Source organism: Eulemur rufifrons, chromosome 7 (assembly GCF_041146395.1).
Source record: "Eulemur rufifrons isolate Redbay chromosome 7, OSU_ERuf_1, whole genome shotgun sequence".
Taxonomy (NCBI): domain Eukaryota; kingdom Metazoa; phylum Chordata; class Mammalia; order Primates; family Lemuridae; genus Eulemur; species Eulemur rufifrons.
Window position 1 is genome coordinate 245,929,671 of NC_090989.1, and position 21,253 is coordinate 245,950,923.

Here is a 21,253-nt window from a genome sequence, read left to right on the forward strand (position 1 = left end):
AAAAAAAAGTTTTTCTAAGCCATTTCAAATCTCTAAGCCTGATAACAAAAATTATTATTCAGTTTTAATTAAGAAATCCACACCCATATAAGAAATCTTCAAAATAGTACATATTTTAAAAGTGTATATAAGCAAAACTAAATTTCTTAAATTGTTAACAAATCTAGGAGCAATAATTTAATAGTCTATTGCAAAATATAGGTAGCCTTAAGAGAAACATGCTTGGTCAATCTTTCTTAAGTTTTTAGGTTTGGTGCTCAAACATTTAAAAATAAAGAAAAAAAGAATAACATCACTCTTTGCTAATGGCTTTTAAGATAATTTGCAGACATAGCTAAATACTCATCTAACAAAGTATCCAGTCTATCCAACTATATTTGTCATGAATTCATAAGACAATAACACACATTTCTAATATAAAATAAAACAAAAAACAACAACCATATTTTATGCCTAAAATGAATTTACCTAATAAGGGTTACATGAGAAGTACCATGTAAGACCTCAAAATAAACTTCTGATACAAAATTATATGATGTGGCTTCATTCAAACACATCTAAAATTGAAACTCAAGTTAAACAACTAGGCTGGCTTTTTTATATCACCAGCTTTCATTAGGGCCTTAATCGCTCTTGCTCTCATCTCAAGTTCTAGCAGCTCCAGCTGCTGTGCAGAAGGTTGAACATCTTCTGGTGGAGGAACAGTCAGGGTGGCTGCTTTGGGTTCCTTTGGGCTAGACTCTGCCAGTCCCAGAATCTCATTCACACTTTTCTCAATGTCTTTCTCCAGGTCATCTATCTGACCAGCTTCACTTTGCACTGTATTTTCTGGGACCTCAGGAGCAGCAGCTTCTTCGTTGCATGGGCCTTCTATGTCACTGTCATAAGCATCTGCATTTATACTGAGTACATCACTATCTTCCCCTTTGCCTGTAACAAACAAAAAAGGGAAAAGAATCATGTAACTTAAATGCCCTGGGTAAAAATTTCCTTACTATTTATGATTAAAGGGTTGTTTTGACCCCACCTCCCACCATGGAGTCCCAAGCACATTTCATAATCATCATCCCAACCCCTTTTCTCCTGACTCCTCAACTTTCAAAACTGACCTAATTTAATGCAAATTTTAATATATATTTCATTCCAATTTAGAACATGGAAGCATTAAAAAATTTATTCCATAACATAGAGTTTCCATGATCTATTTTCCTAGTTAAAATGTCCTAACATTTTACATCATAATGAAGTTTTTGCATTACAAAATGAAAGCTGAAGCTGGAAACCCTGTGGATAGAGTATTACTTATTATTGAAGAAGTAAAATTGCATTCTAGAAGGTGTTTAAAATGCTTTATAAACTACAAAAAAGAAAAAAAATGTCATCAGCAAGGTGGAGACCATGAGGATTGCAATTTTCCCAAATCTTTTCATATGCTTTTTCAAACACTTTGTTCTAAATCAATAAATTCAAGGAAAGTGCCTAAGGCCATTTTCTAGGATAAAACATGGTTTCATAAAGAGGATTTTAATTAATAAAGTTAGTACACCATAATTTTTTTAAAATATTTTTCCAATCTAGTCAAGCCCGAAGTACACCATAATTTTTAAAACTGTATTTGTTATAAAACTTCTGTAACTAATGTTAAGAATTAGAATATAAATGCAGGTTATGGCTCTCAACCACCTTGGTCTTGGCATTGAATATTACTCAACTCCAGGCATCATTTACAACTTTGAGTATTTAGTTATACCTCCAATTTATTTATCTTTCAAATCCCTGTGTTGGGAAAAAAAAAAAGTAATGGTCCTCAAAATGTTAGCTTTGATAGCTTTCTTATGGTAGGGAAAACTTATTTATAAAACATAGATTGACAGATGGAAAATTCTGATAATAGAATGTACTAGAAGGACATAAACAGTTCTACTTCATTGGTTTTATAATAGACAATTCACTGACCTTGACCAATCCTCCTACATTCTTTTTTTTTTTTTTTTAGGCTGGTCAAGTGGAGCAGTGGGAGTGGAGAATCTACATTCTTACAATTCAAAAATCACTCCCTATTCTAAAACTAAAGTGGAAATGACAGTAAATTATTTTTGTGTCTACAAATAAAATTTGTAAAAAAAAAAAAATCGTTGTAGTTTTAATTATTTGATGCCAAAGAACATTTTATATATCACCCCAAAGCAACTAGTATTTTCAAACAGCAAAAGAAAAATTACAGAAAAATGAATATATCCTTTTGTCTTAAGAAATAATGTTTTATGTAAGTAAAGGTGGTCCCTGGGTTATGGACAAGATAAATTTCTGAGAACATCTTTAGGTCAGATTTGTTGATTCAGGAATCTGGGGGGGGGGGGTGGAGAAGGGAAATAAAATAAAAAAGTGCATATAGGTAATAATAATACTATAAGGACTCATATGTGATAATAATACAGTGGAATACTGTAATAATAAAACCCCTGTACTGTAGTAAGTTACAGAAACTGTTGTGCTCTTTCATTCAAACAAACAGAACATAAAAACACACATAGTTTATACAAAAGTTTAGACAGGAGAAAATTTTAAAAAGAATATTAAAGGTTAACACTCACTTGATGCTGCATATCAATGCTAGGCTACTAGGAATGTTATACTTATTTTGATCTTCTAACCCAATCAAAAATAACCTTTCTATTTCAATAATTAATCCACTACACTGCTTAGTAGTAACTGATGCTTTCATTGGAGAACTGCCCTTCACACATTCCATTATTCTCACTTTATCCTTTATAATTGTTGCAATAGTCAAGTGACTGAAGCCTCATGGTTTCCCAACGAATATGCCATCTGGCCTTTCTCCAAACGCTTAATTATTTCTACTTTCGTTCCCATTATAATCACCTTTCTCTTTGCTGCAGGTTCACCTGGACTTGCAGGGGACTTTCATTTTGGAGGCATGGTCAAAAGGGTAAACAAGACTCACAAAATTGAATTAAACTGGATGAAAGTGATGTTGTGCATAAGTTATTATATAAACAATGAGACTAACCACGAGCAGAAAGATGCCCCATCGAGGGAGGAAGTGCTTATGCCATGTTGGTTTGTTTACACTCATGGAAGAAACTAGTTCCTGTATTACTAATTTAATTAAAAATTATCCTTATGGGGGGCTTTGGGAGCCTGTTCAAAAGTATGGAATGGCATAAGATGGGTCATCCATAACCTAGGGACTGCCTGTATTTTAATTTGAGACAAAAACAAATTTAAGAAAAGAAGTTCTAAGTTGTTTATGGCCTCAAAAAGTTAAATGTTTTTTCTTTTTCTTTATCTTAAAGAGACAGCACCTCGCTCTGTTGCCCACGCTGCAGTGCAGTGGCATAATCATAGTTACTATGACCTCAAACTCCTAGGCTCAAGCAATACTCCTGCCCCAGCCTCCCAAGTAGCGAGGACTGTAAGCATACACCACCATGCCTGGCTAATTTTTAAATTTTTTGTAGAGACAGAGTCTCACCATGTTGCCCAGGCTGGTCTTGAACTCCCAGCCAAGCAATCCTCCCCCATCGGCCTCCCAAAGTGCTGGGATTACAGGAGTGAATAACCACCCTGCCTGGCCTAAAAATTAATTTCATGTCTTAGGCATTAAATCTATAGGCTATTTAAAAGACTTAAAAAATAAATTTTTGAAAAATGTGATTTGTTTTTTAGACCAGAGGCTATTGCTAGATAATGATTGAAGAGCAGAAGTGGGTGGGGGCAGGGGGAGAGTCTGAAAGTGGGGATACCCGAATCCTAATCCTTAACTCTGCAGTGAAGTATGTGATTTGGGGCAAATCCCTTACCCTTGAAGAATTTCTCTCCTATAAAAATGAAGGGAAATTGTCCTAGAAAATCTCTAAAGTTCAAGGTCTAACATTACAGTAAGTGAAGTCTACATAAAAAATATATAAAGTGGCAATACTTTAAGCTAGTCTCTTCCACCTCCCCAAGATAAGGTTACCACTCATCTTTTTACCATTCATCTTTCACTTAATATATTCATCACCTGGATAATAATTTCAAAAGCATTTCCTATTGGCAGTAGTAGCCAATGAAAGATAAATCACAAGTGAGCAAATCAAGTTCTACTAAATTTTTTTCACCAATCTTTTTGGCAACAGAATTTTTTAGAAAAAGAATTATATTTACAACATCCATACATTATAACTGAAGTTCGTTTATTACCTTGGGTCCAGGGATCAGTGTCTAATGACACAACTACGTAATCCCCCTTATAAGCTAAATCACAAAATTCAAAGCAGCACACTTCTATGAAATTGATTTGTTTTGGATCTGTATGCAAGCAAATTTTAAAATGACAGCAAAACTTAGAGGTATTTTCATTAATTAAGTGAGAAATCTACAGATCCTATAGACATACGTGGCAAATCTAGCTGAATGTCACTGTCATGCACCACCAGCCTGCATTTCTCACCAAAAGACTTAAGGGATATATATGAATGTGTATAGATATTTTAAAAAATGAGAATGTAAGGTATGTTTATTTTATTTTTTTCTGGGGGGGGGTCTACAGTTTTCAAACACTTCAAATGTCTAAGAAACAGCAAGCTGTATTTTTTCACTTAATTCAGATCATTTTTAAAGCCTATTTATATAAGCTTATTTAAGAAGTAACCATAAAGAGCCACTGTACTCTGAGTTTAACATAATAAAATCTCTATCTTATAAAGTTATCAGCACCAGGGATTTGGGATCAAAATGTTTATACACACAGTCCCAATATTTCAAAGGGGGAAAATCTGGACATTTTTTTCACTTATATTTTTGTGTTTCTGACTTTAGCTAGCAGAAGGTGGGCTTTGTTTTATTTCTTTGTTTTTATATCAGAAACAGTATACATACTCTATCACTGAAGAAACAGTGCTGTCTAAAATTGGTATTCTGTTTACATTGAAAATTACCCAAAATCCAAATGACCAAGTTCTCAATAACACAGTACTGCTGAATGTATTCATAGGTTCCATCTGTCCATTATAACTACACCATAGATGCCAAAGCTTTTTATACATCTGAAATAATTTAGCATAAGCACTTTATCTCACACATGCAAAAACAAGTTAAATGACTTGGACAACAGGATACAACAAATTATTTGAAGATCTTAGAATCACACTTCAAGTCTTTTCACTATTTCTAAATTTTCATCATTCCAATGAAATCAGAGTACATAATTTGTTTTTTAAAGCATCATTTGCAAACATAAGAATACATTTCCAAAGATAATTTACTCTCATTGTTGGTATTAAAAAAATGTAGGTTTTTTCCTGTCAATTATGATCTTCAAAGTAGAAGAGGCAAAATTTATATATTCTTTCTAAAAAAGTAATTTCATCCCCAAATGCCTCATTCGAAGCCTTAATTTCAATGTGGTCATGTTTTGGCCCTCCAAACTCCCACTGTGCACCCTGTGTGTGTGTGTGTTTTCAGGCAGAAGTGAGTGTTATGTAAGCATTCCACAAACAAGGAAGCATCTTCAAGTTTTCATACAGGCTTAAAAGGGTCTTGTTTTCTCAAGAAAAACAAATCAATATAAAATGTAAATCATTTCTGCCCCTTTTAATAAAATCTAATCAGTAGTAAGAGATATAACAAGTAATAGGATATCTATTTTAATAAAGTTTAGAATCACTTTTCACAAAGTTATGTTCAAAAACTGTTTTAAGTAGCAATTAGGAATAATCATATACTATGATTAATGGTAAAAAAATTATCAAAAACCAGTTTGTGAACTAATGTGTTTGGGCTTTACAAAGGCACTAATACTTAAGCCCACTTAAATTTTTAATCTTTTTTAAAGATCTAAAGGAAAAGATATAAAAACAGTTTTGATGTATGCATCGTGTTAAACTAAGGTTATCAAAATCCAACAAGAAAAATAAAAAACAGTTGGGTCGGGGGTGAAATGTTAAAAATGCTACTAAAAATAATAAGAATAAAAATTCATACCATTAACTGTAAAAGACATAATAATCAAAAGTGGCACAGAGAAAACAGCAAGGAAAATCTTAGACCCAAGTTACTGATGTCATAGAGCAGCAAAAGAACTCAAGTACCTTTAAGCAATACACAAAGAAACAAGAGGATATGATATATTCCTTACATTAATTCTACTCCTCAAATAAGATGGATATCCCCTAAAATACTACACACCATTTAGGGTACTTCAGATAAAAGCAATGCAAATGAAGAAATGGAGCAAATAACTTATAGGAAAGGATTAAAGGAGTTTAAGGGCTTAGTTAGCTAGACAACAGTTATAAGAAAACAATGTAAGAGTTAAAAGATTTTTCAAGGAAAAAGTAATAAAGGGTTCGCAGATTTAGTGAGCATTTATGTTGGATCCTCTGGTCAACTACTCACCAATGTACATTCATTCTATTACATTGTCCTCTGGTCTATATACTTTCACTATTTCTCTTTTCTTTCATTTTCCTGCTATCTTCTGTCTTACCAACTTGATTCATATCCCAAACTCTGTACCCAAGTACTAAATATTTTTTAAATAACAAACTAATCCATCTAGACTCAGTATCTAGACAGCAAAATGAATCAATCACTACTCATATTTATCACTGATATAGATGAATAAATGGAATAATTTATCAGAGGAATATTTGTTTGTATGATTCAATGAGCCATAGTTATGAACATGGAATAAAACCATAAAGACAAAACATTTGACAACTAAAACACCCAACACTCTTTGAACATTTTATTGGCAAGGAGAAAAAATAAACTACATAAGACCCATCATTTTAATAGTAATATACTTCCAGTATAAATAAAATGGAATGTACTGCAAAACAGGAAAAACTAAAACGCAATACCTGTATTTTTATTATCATCTATAACAAATCTCAATGCTTGCGAGCTGCAGGAAATCCCTAAGCTATAATATAAAGGAAAAATATTCTATGGCACAGGTTTGCTTTTTGTTAAAATAAATGTTTTAAATAGAATAGCCAATGAAAGTAAATAAACATACAAGAATTATTAATCACAAACACTTTTAATTATGAAAATAAAAAGGACTTTTAAGTCATGCTAGCATCTTTAAACCTTCATAGAGTTTATAAATATGGTAGTTGATAATTCAACTTATCAGAAACAGTTCTTATGCATAAAATGAAAGCATAGCTAATGTTATGAGTGACTGCATACTTGTGAAACCTCTTGATAGTGAATTATTAAATTAAGCCAAGAGACAAACCCTAGAACATGGAGTATTTAAATACCTGTCTGAATTCCTGCTAAAGATGGCAAATTGAGCATACATATCTATTTCCCTCCCCTACGAAGAACCCATTGCAGTGACAGAAGAGTGACACTTAAAAATTGTAAATTAACTGATGACAAAACTAATAAACATCAATCCTTCCTAAGGCACAAAATAGGGAATCCAAAAAGGAAATAAAATTCAACAGATTTAGCTATACAAAAATGGTAAGATTTCTGAGAAAGAAAATACACCATAAATAAAATTATAAGACAAGGGCAGACTACAAGCAATATTAGTAAAATACCTTTTTTAAAAAGGACCATTATAACAATATACAAAATGTCCAGGTATCATTAAGAAACAACCAAAAATATGGATAAATAGTAGAAACAAGTCAGACATTTCATAAAACAGGAAACACAAAGAGCCAATAAACACATGGGAAAAAAAGCTTGACCTAATTTCTAATTAGGAAAATGCAAATTAAAACAAGAAATTACTTTTTACTCATTAGTAAAAATCAGAATTTTTTCTGTGGGAATAATGCTAGTACACTGGTAAAAGGAAAAAAGACCAAGATATATTGCTAAGTCAAAAAAGTAAGCTAACGAGTGATAATTTTTGCTAAAACTAACCAGTACACTAAATTATTAGTGATTCTTCTGGGGAGAAATAAAAGTATAGGGGGAAAAAAGAAAAATAAATTTTCCAATTTTGCTCTATGAACACATGTATTTCAACTTTTTACAAGAATATAACCTTGCAAAAATTTAAAAAGAAAAAGCGAATTCGAAGTATTACATAACAAGATATCTAAAGATAATTATGCAGAATTTTTAAAAAATGAAAGTAGACAAGTTCAAATTTACAGAAAAATAAAAGCAAAGCCAAGCCACAGCCAAAGACACCAGATAAGTGTAATTCTTTCTTAGAGAGTCTTAGAAGCAAAGAAGAGTTCGCTGTGGAACAAACAATATAATAATTAAAATTAAATTCATTTGGAATAGTTGAGCCAATTAAACTCCTCCTTCTTTCCCTCCCTTTCCCTGCCTCATGTCCAAGCACTCTGCACTCTATGGAGAGGCCTACCTCATCATCCATTTTACATCCAAGAAAGAGATCTGTTAGAGAAACAAATCTAAACAGCTGCTGAAAAAACCCAAACCAGCTACCAGAAAAACCCAGCTGAAATAAATGAAGGACCAAGACAAACTAAGGAAGAAATCAAGAAAATTCAAGAATCAGAAGATAATCTGTTGGGGGAAGGAGAGGAAGGAAGTCTACTTAATATCTTTATTAGAGAGACTGAAGTGGACACTGCAGCCATAAAACAAGTACCGGGTGCAATGACAAAAAGGCAAAGAACAAGAATTGTTAAAATTTAAAAATACAGTTACCAAAAGCAAACATGCAACGGTTGCTAAGAGAAAATGTTAAAGAAATCTCTCAAAATGTAGAAAAAAATATTTTAAAAATATGCAATAAAAGTGAAAAGATGAGGATGAACTCATAAAATCCAACATCAACCTGATATAATTAATTCAACAAATATTACTGAGCACCTATTATGTACAAGATAGTGTTTTAAGCGCTGAGGAAACAACAGTGAACAAAAAAGTCCCTGCCTTACATTTAAGTCACAGGAGAGACACTAAAAATACATAAAAATGTCAAATGCAATGAAGAAAAATAAAGCAGGATAAGAAAATAGTAGCAGGAATATGCTTTCACTGAGAGTTATCACTGTGATCTGATAAGGTAACATTTGAGCAGGGACTTTATGAATAAAGTGACAGAATAAGCTAGAAAGCAAGAAGAGAAGCAGAGAAAAGGAAAATAAAAATATAAGAAAATTGATCTAGATGAAAACTGATATGAGATGAAGGTCTTCAGCCTGAAAGAACTTGCCAAGTGCAAGAGCACCACACCTGAGACACATCCTGTGAAACAGAATTCAAGGGTAAAAAAAAAAAAAAATTTTTTTCTGAAAGTCTCCACAGAAAAGAACTAGATTACCACCAGCAAAGACATTACAATAACTAGTTTCAGGGGATCTAGAGTATTCTCATCAGCCATTGTGGACAATACACAATCCCAATGGCTACTAACTTGATCACAAAAAGAGAAGCAATGATATGTTATGTGCTTCCTCATGAAAGTAAATAACATTGCTTCTAAAGATTCTTGCCAAAAACTTGAACCCAAATCTGATCAAGCCTCTAAATCTACTACCAATTCATGGAAAATACAGGAGACAAAAAATGTTAAATTAAACCCTGGCACGAAATCGGCAAAATCCAAACTGAAAACTTTTACGGGACAAACAACCTAGTCTCTTCAAGAAATAAACTGCAAAGGAGAAGGAGGGAGGGAGTAGGCAGAACATATAGATTAAAAAGATAATTAGTACAAACCAACTGCAATGTAGAGACCTTATCTGGATCCTGATTCATATAAACATAGTTTAAAAAATATTAGACAATATATAAGATAATTTAAACTGAACACTAGTTATCTGAGGATTAAAAAAATGTAACACTATTCTGCAACCCCTAGTGAAATAACGGATCTAGACAACAATCAATAGCTACCAAAACCATTATGTGTAAGGCTGACAACACCTGAACCATTTAATCTTAATATCAAAATACCACCTCTGACTACAACTAGGTTAAATCTGAACACTTTCTGAGTATCTCATATTTAGAAACTATTGTTACTTTTAAAGGTATTATATTTTAAAAGAGATCTCTTGGCCGGGTGAGGTGGCTCACACCTATAATCCCCAAACTTTAGGAAGCTACAGTGGGAGGATAGCTTGAGGCCGGGAATTCAAGACCAGCCAGGGCAACAAGTGAGACCCATCACTACAAAAAATTTAAATATTGACTGGGTGTGGTAGCATGCACCTGTAGTCCCAGTTACTCAAGAGGCTGAAGCAGGAGGATCGCTCGAGCCTGGGAGTATTTGAGGCTGCAGTGAGCTATGATGATGCCACTGCACTTTAGCCTGGGCAACAGAGTGAGATCTTGTCTCTAAAACAGACCAAAAAATAAAAAATAAAAAGAGATCCCTTATATTTAATAGATACATACTACTGAAATATTTATGGATGAAGATGTTTAGGAATTACTTTGATGTAGTGGTGTAGAGAAGGCAGAAGTATAGATGAAAAAAGATTAGCTATATGTAGATGATTGTGGAAAATGGAAATGACTACGTGAGAGTTAATGTTCCTACTTTCTTTCTATATACACACACACATCCTGTAAAATAGGCAAAAACAAAAATCAAACACTCCTATCAGGCAATCATAAAGCTGGTTATTAAAAGGGTTAAACTATTTTACTTTTTTAAAATTAGTTTTTCCTACGAGATTTTAAGTTATTCACAATCAGTGCTTATGCCATCTAGAATGACACATTTCACCATCCTTCCCTCTCAATTCTGAGTCTAGACTCTCCAAGGCCTCCAGTGTTATTGATCTGCTAGAATCTCTCATTAGTAACAAAGTCCATGATATACTGAACAACAATGCTATGCCTCCACAGATTTCTTTTTGTAGACACCAGATAATTTTGGTTTTACTAGATTTTAAGTTATAAAGAGTATACTTCTAATGTATTCTAACTGTAGAAAGTCAACTTTATAACTTTTAATGGTTTCAGTGAGTTCCCACCTTTCCAAGGAACCAATACTTTATTTTCTGAAAAGAAAACAATTAAGGGGGCAAAAAACAAAAAAAAACAAAAAAAAAACAAATAAGAAAACAATTAAGGTGTAAAAATAATCTTTTCTGCAGAGGCCTTCAATCTTCCTCTCAGCAAAACTAACAGAACTTGGCTTTTCTTCCCCATGTAGCATATTAAACTATGGATTTAAATTTAAGTGCATCAGGTTGACCATTTTAAAAATTTAATCATGGCAAAACTGATTGCCACTGGTAAAGAAGGAAATGCAAATGATTCAGTAGAGAAAACCTGTCTAGTATTCTACTCAACCACCACGAAAAACTTCCAAATAACATAACTACAATCTTGTAATCCTAACTTTTAAAAACCACTAATCTATTAGCTATCCCTTTCAGAGATTACTCCAAGAATCAATAAATATTCACTCAGTATCTATTACATATGCCACAATGGTACTTATACAAAGGCCACAGTTTACAAAATGCCGTAAGTAGGGCGACAAAATATTTGTGGCATGATTAAGACACAGGTTTTGCCTTCATTGTCTTATGGTATTCTTAAAGTATGGACATAATACTTCAAAGTAACAAATCATGCAATATAAAGTATAACAGAATTTCAGAGTGTGCAAGGCAACAGGGAAAAGTCAAAGAGATCTTCATAGATACGTGATATGAGATAGGTCTTTAAGAATGGGTAAAATCTAATAGGTGATATTAACAGAGGAGGAAACTTTAAGTGTGAGGGACAGAATGAACAAAGGCAAAGTGCCAGACCTAAGCTCAGTACACAAGTATGTGAGCCTAACAATAAAATGCAAAGGTGAGAATACATAAAATAAAAGAGCAGTATCCAAAATTGTCTCTAAAGATATCACCGTTCTAAGATAAAAAGCACAACAGGAGCCGGGAGCTGTGGCTCATGGCTGTAACCTGTAATCCCAGCATTTTGGGAGGCTGAAGCAAGAGGATCACTGAAGCCAGTTCAAGGCTGCAAGGAGCTATGACTGCACCACTGCACTCCAAGCCTGGGCGACAAAGCAAGACCCAGTCTCTTAATTAAAAAAAAAAAAAAAAAAAAAAAGCAAATAAGGACCCCCTGCCAGTCTTTTACCAAGGGATCAGATAAATCAGTAATTTTAGCCTCATATTAGGGCACACAAGAAGAGCTTGACATATGAGATTCCTAACTATAATCATTCCTCTAGTAAACTGAAAGTAAACAGAAAATCTTTCAAAATGTCCTTTATCATTTTTCCTACCATTTGATTAAACAGGCTTCTAATACAAAGTTTGATAGCAAAATCTAGGAAGAAATATGAAGACACCAAAAGCAGGGGAAAATGAAGGCAGAATAGCCGTCTCAGTACTTCTATTTCCAAGCACTGTTGAGTTTAGAATCAAGCAATGTTTTACCCCAAAGATCTTCTGGAACTTACTAATTTAAAACAACAGGACATTCAAATTTTCTGCTAATAACATCTCAGTGCTCCACAATCTACTCATTCAAGGAAGGTGTGCTCAAACTTATTGTTTACTTCACAAACTGTCATGTTTCCTGTGGCATTTCTTTTGCTTATTTAAAGATAAATATAAGCTGAGAAAAAGATACTAAAAACTTGATTCTAATTTTAGATAATGTAAACGTAACTTTTCTATACTCAAGTAGTAAGCAACCAGTCATCATCAGAATGCAAAAAAGTGGCAGTATATTTCTTTAAACATATAGAAATCCTGCCCTAAAACTAGAAATATTTTGATTGAAGAAGTAGCAAATATGTGAAAAGGAAGCAGTGGGACCTTTAGGACAAAATAACTATGTCAACTTAGAGTTTATGATAGTAAAGGTAGAAATCACAGCAAAAAGTATTCTGTACGTTTTCAGAATGATCAGAGAAAAGGTGTAATATTTCATGGGGAAGGATAATTCAAGAGTATAGAAAGAAGCTCAAATATAAAACTCTATCCAAACATTTATTAACCAAATGAAGAAATAACAAAGGAAATATAAGCCAAAGAAGAATCGCCATTTAAAAAGAGCAAATAATCATTAATATAAAAGCTTTGTATTGGCCGGGCGCACTGGCTCACGCCTGTAATCCTAGCACTCTGGGAGGCCGAGGTGGGTGGATTGTTTGAGCTCAGGAGTTCGAGACCAGCCTGAGCAAGAGCGAGACCCCATCTCTACTAAAAATGGAAAGAAATTATATGAAACAAAAAAATTTTTAAAAAAAGTTAAAAAAAAGAAAAAGCTTTGTATGAATCTACACGGTAATAAAAACAAAGCTAAAGACTAAGAGAAACAAAAAACAAATGAAATGACTCAGTTTTATTAAGACCAGATAACTAGAAAGAAAAACAAACTTGAGAGCAATATGTTCTTTGGGGTAGGCATTAGAATAATATTAGTAATAGGTGAAAGAAACTAATACTCTCTTTTACTTCCATTTTCTCTATTAAGAATAAGGTACATACTGGACAGGGTAAACAGGAGGAAAGAATTCTTTCATTCATTCATCCATCTCCTTATTCATTCAAAATAATTTACTGAGTACCTACTATGGACTAGCACCGAAGACTTAAAGGAATCTAAGACATAATCCTTTGCACTAAAGAAGCACTCACATGTAAACAAATAGAAATATCACAGAATGGGAAGATACATAGGGGTAGGGGCCATATCAAATTAATATTTAGGCACTCCTGAATATTTGCTAATTGAAAACAATTATCAATAAACAGAAGTAAATAAGCAATAGTGGTGTGTACTAGGTGATAATCAACTCCATAGAAAGAGTACTGAGAGAAGAGGAGAGGTGAGCAGAAGTAGGTTAGGGCAGGCTTCATAGATTTGGAGATGTTTGCTCTCAAAATAAAAAGCAATTTGACCTAAATAGGAATACACTACTGGTATAAATGAATTTAAATCTCATATTTGAACATATTGGATCACAGGTATTAAAACTTGTAGTCACAACTGACAAACTTCCATTTATATTCTGAGATAGGCTGTGAACTAGACACATGATAGAGCGACATAGTTCTAGTTTTCAAATGGTGACTTTTATAAAACTACAGTACAGTAAACTTGACATCAATTCCCAATAAAATTCTAGGTTTATTAGGAGGTTTATGAGCTCTGGGGAAAAAAACAAAGTAGTGCCAACTAGTTTAGACAAATCAGGTAACATGATCAGGGATCTAAATGATGTGTGGAAGACCCATATGGTTACCAGGGGAAGGAGCAGGCAGGCAGAAGAAACAGCAAAAGCAAAGCCCCAACACAAGAGTGCTTGCTTGGAGTGTTAGAGGAAAGCAAGGAGGCAGGAGCAGAGTGAGCAAGGAGAGTGACAGGTCACATCAGATTAAGGATATATAGGAATGAAGGACTTCAGATTTTGTTTGAAGATGGGAAGCTATTAGAAGGCTTTGATAAAAAACAATGACATGACCATTCTTACAACTTAAAATAATCATCCGGACTGCTGTGTGGAAACGATATGGCTAGGAAGAGGTGTGAAGTAACTGGACTCTAAATATTTTGAAGGCAGAGCTAATAGGATTTGCTGATGGAAATGAAGAAAAGGACTCAAAAATGATTTCAAGGTTCTTGGCCTGGACACTCAGAAGAATGTAACTACTATTTATTAAGATGGGGAAGACCTTAGGAGCAAGGTTTTGTTTTGCTTTTGTTGTTGTTTATTGCTTCTTTTTGAAGGGGAGTCAGGGAAGGATCTAGAATTTATTCTGGGACATGTTAGCTTTAAGATGCTTACTGGACATCTATTAAGTAAACTGGATATATAAATGTTAGAAAGAAGTCTGAACTGTAGAAATAAATTAGTAGTTGCCAATCTTGGAATGACATAGGATCACCATCTAGGCAGTGTAGAAAAAAGTCCAAAGAATAATTCCTGGGGCACTCGCCCTTTAGAAGTCAGGAAGAGCCAGGGAAGACAATGTCAAGAAAGGGGGAATAATCAATGCTGTAAAATGTGGCTGGCAGGGGAACATTGATTAGGTAGAGATGAAACAGGTGCAGGTACCAAAAGATCAGTATACATAGGGGCTGGTCTTCGCAGCATGGAAAGTTCATCCCTTTTAACAGGGATAAGGGGAATATATAGGTTCAGATACAAGTGGATATGAAAAATTTATTTATACATCTATTTTCCTTTATTATACAAGTTCTTTATCTTCCTCTCCCTAGTGCCTAGTACTAAACAATAAGTTTGCTGGATGAAGAGATCAACTTCAAGATTTGAAGAGATATCATTTAGAAGAGGTATTAAACTCATTTTCTATAATCCAAAGGGCACAGAAAGACCAATGAGTACAAATTATATAAAGGCAGACTATGATTCAATACACGGAGACCTTTTACCAATTAGAAACAGTCAGGATGATATTGAGGTGATGAGGCAGAAAACAATAATGACAACAATAATGGTAATAGAAATAATTATAACAAGAGCTAATATTTATTATGCTTCTTTAAAGCAAGTTGCATGTATTGACTCATTCAATCCTTATACCAACATAATGAACCAGGCATTCATATTTATCATCCCCATTTTATAAGCGTGGAAGCTGAGGACTAGAAAGTAACTTGCCCTAGTTCACACAGCTAAAGTGGCAGAACCAGAATTCAAACTCAAGTAAATTTCTAAAATCTATACGCTTACACATTCTATATAATTTCCCAGAACTTAAAAGATCCAGAATGACCATAGAAGCTTCACAGATTAGGATGCTGGTTCAAGCTGAATATATCTTTTCTTGTAGGTCACTTAAATAATTTATTGAGACCTTACAGGTCTCACCTGAATAAATGTAATATGTAGGAAGCATAGTCCTAGAAGTATATATTAAATATGAGTAAATCTTAAGAGAATAAAAAGACAAGCCACAAATTGGGAGAAAATACTTGCAAAACATATCTGATAAAGGACTGGCATCCAAAATACATAAAGAACTCTTAAGGCCGGGCGCAGTGGCTCACATCTGTAATCCTAGCCCTCTGGGAGGCCGAGGTGGGTGGATCGCTAGAGGTCAGGAGTTCGAGACCAGCCCGAGCGAGAGCGAGAGCGAGACCCCGTCTCTACTAAAAATAGAAAGAAATTATCTGGCCAACTAAAAATATATAGAAAAAATTAGCTGGGGATGGTAGCGCATGTCTGTAGTCCCAGCTACTCGAGAGGCTGAGACAGTAGGATTGCTTAAGCCCAGGAGTTTGAGGTTGCTGTGAGCCAGGCTGACGCCACAGCGCTCACTCTAGCCCGGGCAACAAAGCGAGACTCTGTCTCAAAAAAAAAAAACAAAAAAAAAACAAACCCTCTTAAAACTTAACAATACAAAAACCTAATTAAAAAATGGACAAAAAAATCTGAAAAGATAACTCACCAAAGACATACAAATGGCAAATAAATATATGAAAAGATGTTCAACATCATATGTCATTGGGGAATTACAAAGGAAGCCAAAAAGAGACCAATTACACACCTATTAAAATGGCCAAAATACTGACACCACCAAATGCTGGTAAGGATGTGGAACAAAAGGAACTCTCATTCATTAACAGTGGGAACACAAAATGGTACAGATTCTTTGGAATACAGTTCGGCAGTTTCTTACAAAACTAAACTTGGTGTTTACCCAAAAGAGTTGTGAACTTATGTCCACACAAAAACCTACACACTAAGGTTTTATTCATAATTGCCCAAATGTGGAAGCAACCAAGACATCCTTCAATAGGTAAATGAATAATAAACAAACTGCTATATACCCATATAATATTCAGCAATAAAAAGAAATGAGCTATCAAACCACAAAAAAACATGGAGGAACTTCCAATGCAAGTCAAAGAAGATAATCTGAAAAAGCTACATAGTGTATGATTCCAGCTATATGAGATTCCAGGAAAGCCAAAACTAGAGACAGTAAAAAGATCAGTGTTTGCTAGAGGTTTCAGGGAGCAGGGGGAGGGGTGAACAAGTTCGGGATACAGAGTATTTTTTAAGGCAGTGAAACTGTATCTGTATATCTTTATGATATCATAATACTTGATATATATTATATAATTATCAAAACCCATAGGATGTATAACACAAAGGGTAACCCCTAATGTAAACCATGGAGTTTAGTTAAGAATAATATATTAATTGATTCACTAGAAGAGAGGTGGTGAGCAAGTGTATGAGAACTCTGTGTACTTCTTGCTCAATTTTTCTGTAAACCTCAAGCTGCTCCCAAAAAATGCTTTTCATTAAAAAAATAATAAATGTTTTAGTTATCTGTAAGCTCAATATGTATCAACTATATGATGTAGCAGCAAAACTGCTAATTAAATCACATACTGTGATGTGGTGTGTAGTAGGAGTTCAGAAATTGATAGCAAAATCTGAATTTAAGCGTACTATTATTACTGTGGCATTTTTCCTTTGGTGGGAACACTTTGGTAGAGAGGTCCTTTCCCTAAGGAACTGGACAACAATGTAAGGACCGAAAAGCATCCAGTGTCCCAAAGGAGATTCAAACATCTGTTGAAGGTTTAGACTATGTAATCTCCGAAGTAGCTGCCCTAAGAGTATGTCTAGGAGCCTATGAAATACATTACAGGATACGATGTTTAAAATGGTTATTATTTAAAGGAACATAGAAATAAATATTTCTCTCAAAATAGTGAATCAAATCCTCCATAATTTCAATCAAAAAGACACAGCACTATGCATCCAAAAAACCTTGCCAATTTACTTTTTTTTTTTAATCCAGAAAAATCTTACATTTAAAAGTAACAGAAGGGCCTTCAAAAGGTACAGAAACAGTATAGGCTAATTTGCCATGCAAAGTTTAATTTTCACCCTTTCATTGAACTATCACCCATAGAAAGAGACAAATTAAAAAGTGAGGAGGATTCTGTTTGGTGTCATTGCTGGTAATAACTTGTGAAAATGCTCAAAGGAATGAAAAAAGAAATGTAAATTCTTAAATCTCACTGACAGCTACACCACAATCTCTCTTCTCCAATTGTTGAACTGGACATCAGTTACCCAGAATAAGTTTTTTAAAATCCTTTAAAGAAGTTAAGCTTGTGTTCAGAAGCTGCATTCTGTGAATACTTATTTGTTAAAGCCAGTCAAGGAGATAATCAAGGGTTACGAAGAAAGGAATTAGACATAAACTTTTTTTTTTTTTTTGGGACAGAGTCTCACTCTGTTACCCAGGGTAGAGTGCCGTGGCATCGGCCTAGCTCACAGCAACCTCAAACTCCTGGGCTCAAGCGATCCTTCTGCCTCAGCCTCCCGAGCAGCTGGGACTTCAGGCACGCGCCACCATGCCCGGCTAACTTTTTCTATATTTTTGGTTGTCCAGCTAATTTCTTTCTATTTTTTTTTAGTAGACGCGGCGTCTCACTCTTGCTCAGGCTGGTTTCGAACTCCTGAGCTCAAACGATCTGCCTGCCTTGGCCTCCCAGAGTGCTAGGATTACCTGCGTGAGCCACCGCAACCGGCCTAGACATAAACCTTTAAAACAAATCAATGGTACCTATGCTTCTCTGCTTCCAATTCCAGACAGCCCTGTAACACTTTCTTTTCAGGCTCCCCACAGCTCTCCAACATTCACATCTACAATTTAGGTCTTCAAAGAAAGAGGCAACACAGAGTTCATTCGCCAGTCCAGAGATTTCTACATACGTGGTAGACACGTAAAATTATTGGCTTACAAATCCTGCTTAATTAGCTGAAGATCATTCTCTTCCTTCACAAAGCAATAAGACTCTGACGGCATTCTTCTCAGTATCTTTGTAATTTTTCATAACTGTATTTATTCCTTCAGCTACGGTTGTGGAATTCTGTTCAGCAAAACTCAACTCCTTTTTAACTGCAAATTCATTTATTTTTTTGATTCTAGTATCTATTTACCAATATTTGCTTTTCCCAGTGTAGTATTATGTTAGAACAATAATAACAGCAACAATAGCAAAAAGAACAAAACTTAGTTGGATTTTTCTACTTATTCCACATTCAAATAGTCTCATATAGTTTTATACTTAATACCTTTGCTAAAGGATGGCAAAATCTCTTACGTGATATTGAAGTTTTTAGAAATAATAAATCCTACGGCCACCATCAATTCTTTATTTTTTCCCTAGCTTTATTGAGCTATAATTGACAAAACTGTATATATTTGTGATATACAACGTGATATTTTGATTTGTCTAAGATGATTCAAGCAAGATGATTCAAGCAAGCTAATTAACATATCCATCACCTCGCATACTTGTTTTTTGTGGTGAGAACATCTACATTCTTAGCAATTTTCAAGTATACAATACATTATTATTATAAAGTCACCATGCTATACAATAGATCTACAGAATTTATTCTAAGACTAACTGAAACTGTCTAACTGAACCTTTGTCCCCTTTGTCCAACATGTCACATTCTCTACCCCTTATAATTCTTTATGATAGTCTTCTTCATCTATGTAAACCTATCAGTGAAAACATTTTAAGAACTTGCTCCAGTATTTTTAATTTACTTATAAATAAATATGTACTTTTACAATAATATATATATATAATCACAAATTTTAAGAGGGAGAGACAAATATATTTAATATACATTAGAAATTATGGTGTTTTCTTCCTACGTCACCTAGGAGTGTGATAATCACATTTTGATGACCACTGGTCATCTAAAAGAAGCCCATAGAAAATATCCATTCTAAGCTTTTATCCCATAGTTTAAGACAATTAAACATTTTTCCCCTATTTAGTCTGCCCTTCAACTTCTTGAAGCTCGTTAACAAAATAATTCTTGAAGCTGTCCAGTATTCACTAACTCATTAACTAGAAGCCCAAAATGAGAAGCAACTAATTTTTTTTTAAGTGAGGATGGTTAAGATTTGAGCCTAACCAAAGTAATAGTTTGTGTGTATATTTTGTGTGTTTGCATGTCTTTAATGAAAAGGAAGAATAATTTTCACATGAAAAAGCTCACGTATAAGAATCAAAGTAAGATGTAGTAAATGTCTTACTGATTTTGATCATTTTAGATATTATATGGTTACATTATTTTAATGACTGTATTCGAATGAACATATTTTAAGCAACCATTAAAGGGCCTAAAGACTAAACCAAGGATCTTTTCTTCCAATAGAATAAAAAATGTAGAGATAACAGAAAAAACTGCGTATATTTCACTCTGCTTCCATTAAACAATTTAAGAAAACAGTTATTAAGCACACTTCCCAACTACAAACAATGCACTAGGCAATGGTCTAGTGCAAAACCTGACAATTAGAAAAACCTGACAGCTAGAAAGGACCTTCAAAACCAAACATCCAACCATTGCTTAAATCTGCTCTACAATAGCACCACCAAGTGGCAGGTTATGCAGCCTATGTTTGAACACCTTCAGCAATAGGAATATATCTTAGAAGACAGTCAGTCTACTGCATTTTCTGACAATTCTGATTATTTGAAATAAATCAGATTTTGTCTAGTGATAACTTTACTGGCCCTATTTTTGTTCTTGGAGGCCATATAGAACAAACTTAATCACTCTGCCATTTGATAATCCTCCAAATATTTTAAAATTACTATAAACTTCAACTTTTCAATCTAACATAACTCAGCTGTTTCTCATGTGCAGTTTTAAATTTTTTCTCATGACAACTTCCAAGTTAAGCACGTAATTCTTGAAGTTACAAAGAAAAATAATTTGCAAAACTACATATATTCCCAACTGTAAACTTTAAAGCAACAATTTAAATATAGACCAATATTTTATTATTGTTGAGTGTCTTGAGCAAACTTATTTATAAATAAATCTATAGGGAAATAACTCATTAACACTAGCAGGGATTTGTTTGATATTTTTAAAATATTTTCTATGTATTAAATAACTTCAACAAATAATTCTCATTTTTTAAGTTATAGCACAAATGACCAACTTAGAAAATGTATATAAACCATTATTATTTGAAAAGCAGCAATCCCTGAAATGCTCCAGGAAATTAACATAAGATCTCAAGCTTGCACATGTGAGCCTGCAGTGATACATGAGCATGCACATGTGTAACTACATACATACACACTGCTGTTCTAAAGAGTAAAACTATAAATGATGTTTCTTATACAACTGCCCTCTGACTGAAATGAATGACTTAAGAAACTATTTCTAACTGAAGAGTTTCTATTTTACTATAGTACCAATCATTCAACTGATTACATATAAATAACATTTTCACAGCAAAGGCAGTACCTTTTAGTAGTCCATTATTAAAGTATGGTGGAA

At 33.8% G+C, this 21,253-nt stretch overlaps 1 protein-coding gene across 1 annotated transcript in view; it reads right to left on the reverse strand.

The window, feature by feature from the left end:
• Positions 1–406: 406 nt before the first annotated feature.
• The window catches only part of CAAP1 (caspase activity and apoptosis inhibitor 1), a 57,871-nt gene continuing 37,024 nt past the window's right edge, over positions 407–21,253 (reverse strand). The window contains exon 6 of the mRNA XM_069474313.1: positions 407–930. Within this exon, the coding sequence (XP_069330414.1) occupies positions 584–930 (347 nt within the window). The 3' untranslated portion in view covers positions 407–583. The remainder of the gene's footprint in view (positions 931–21,253) is intronic.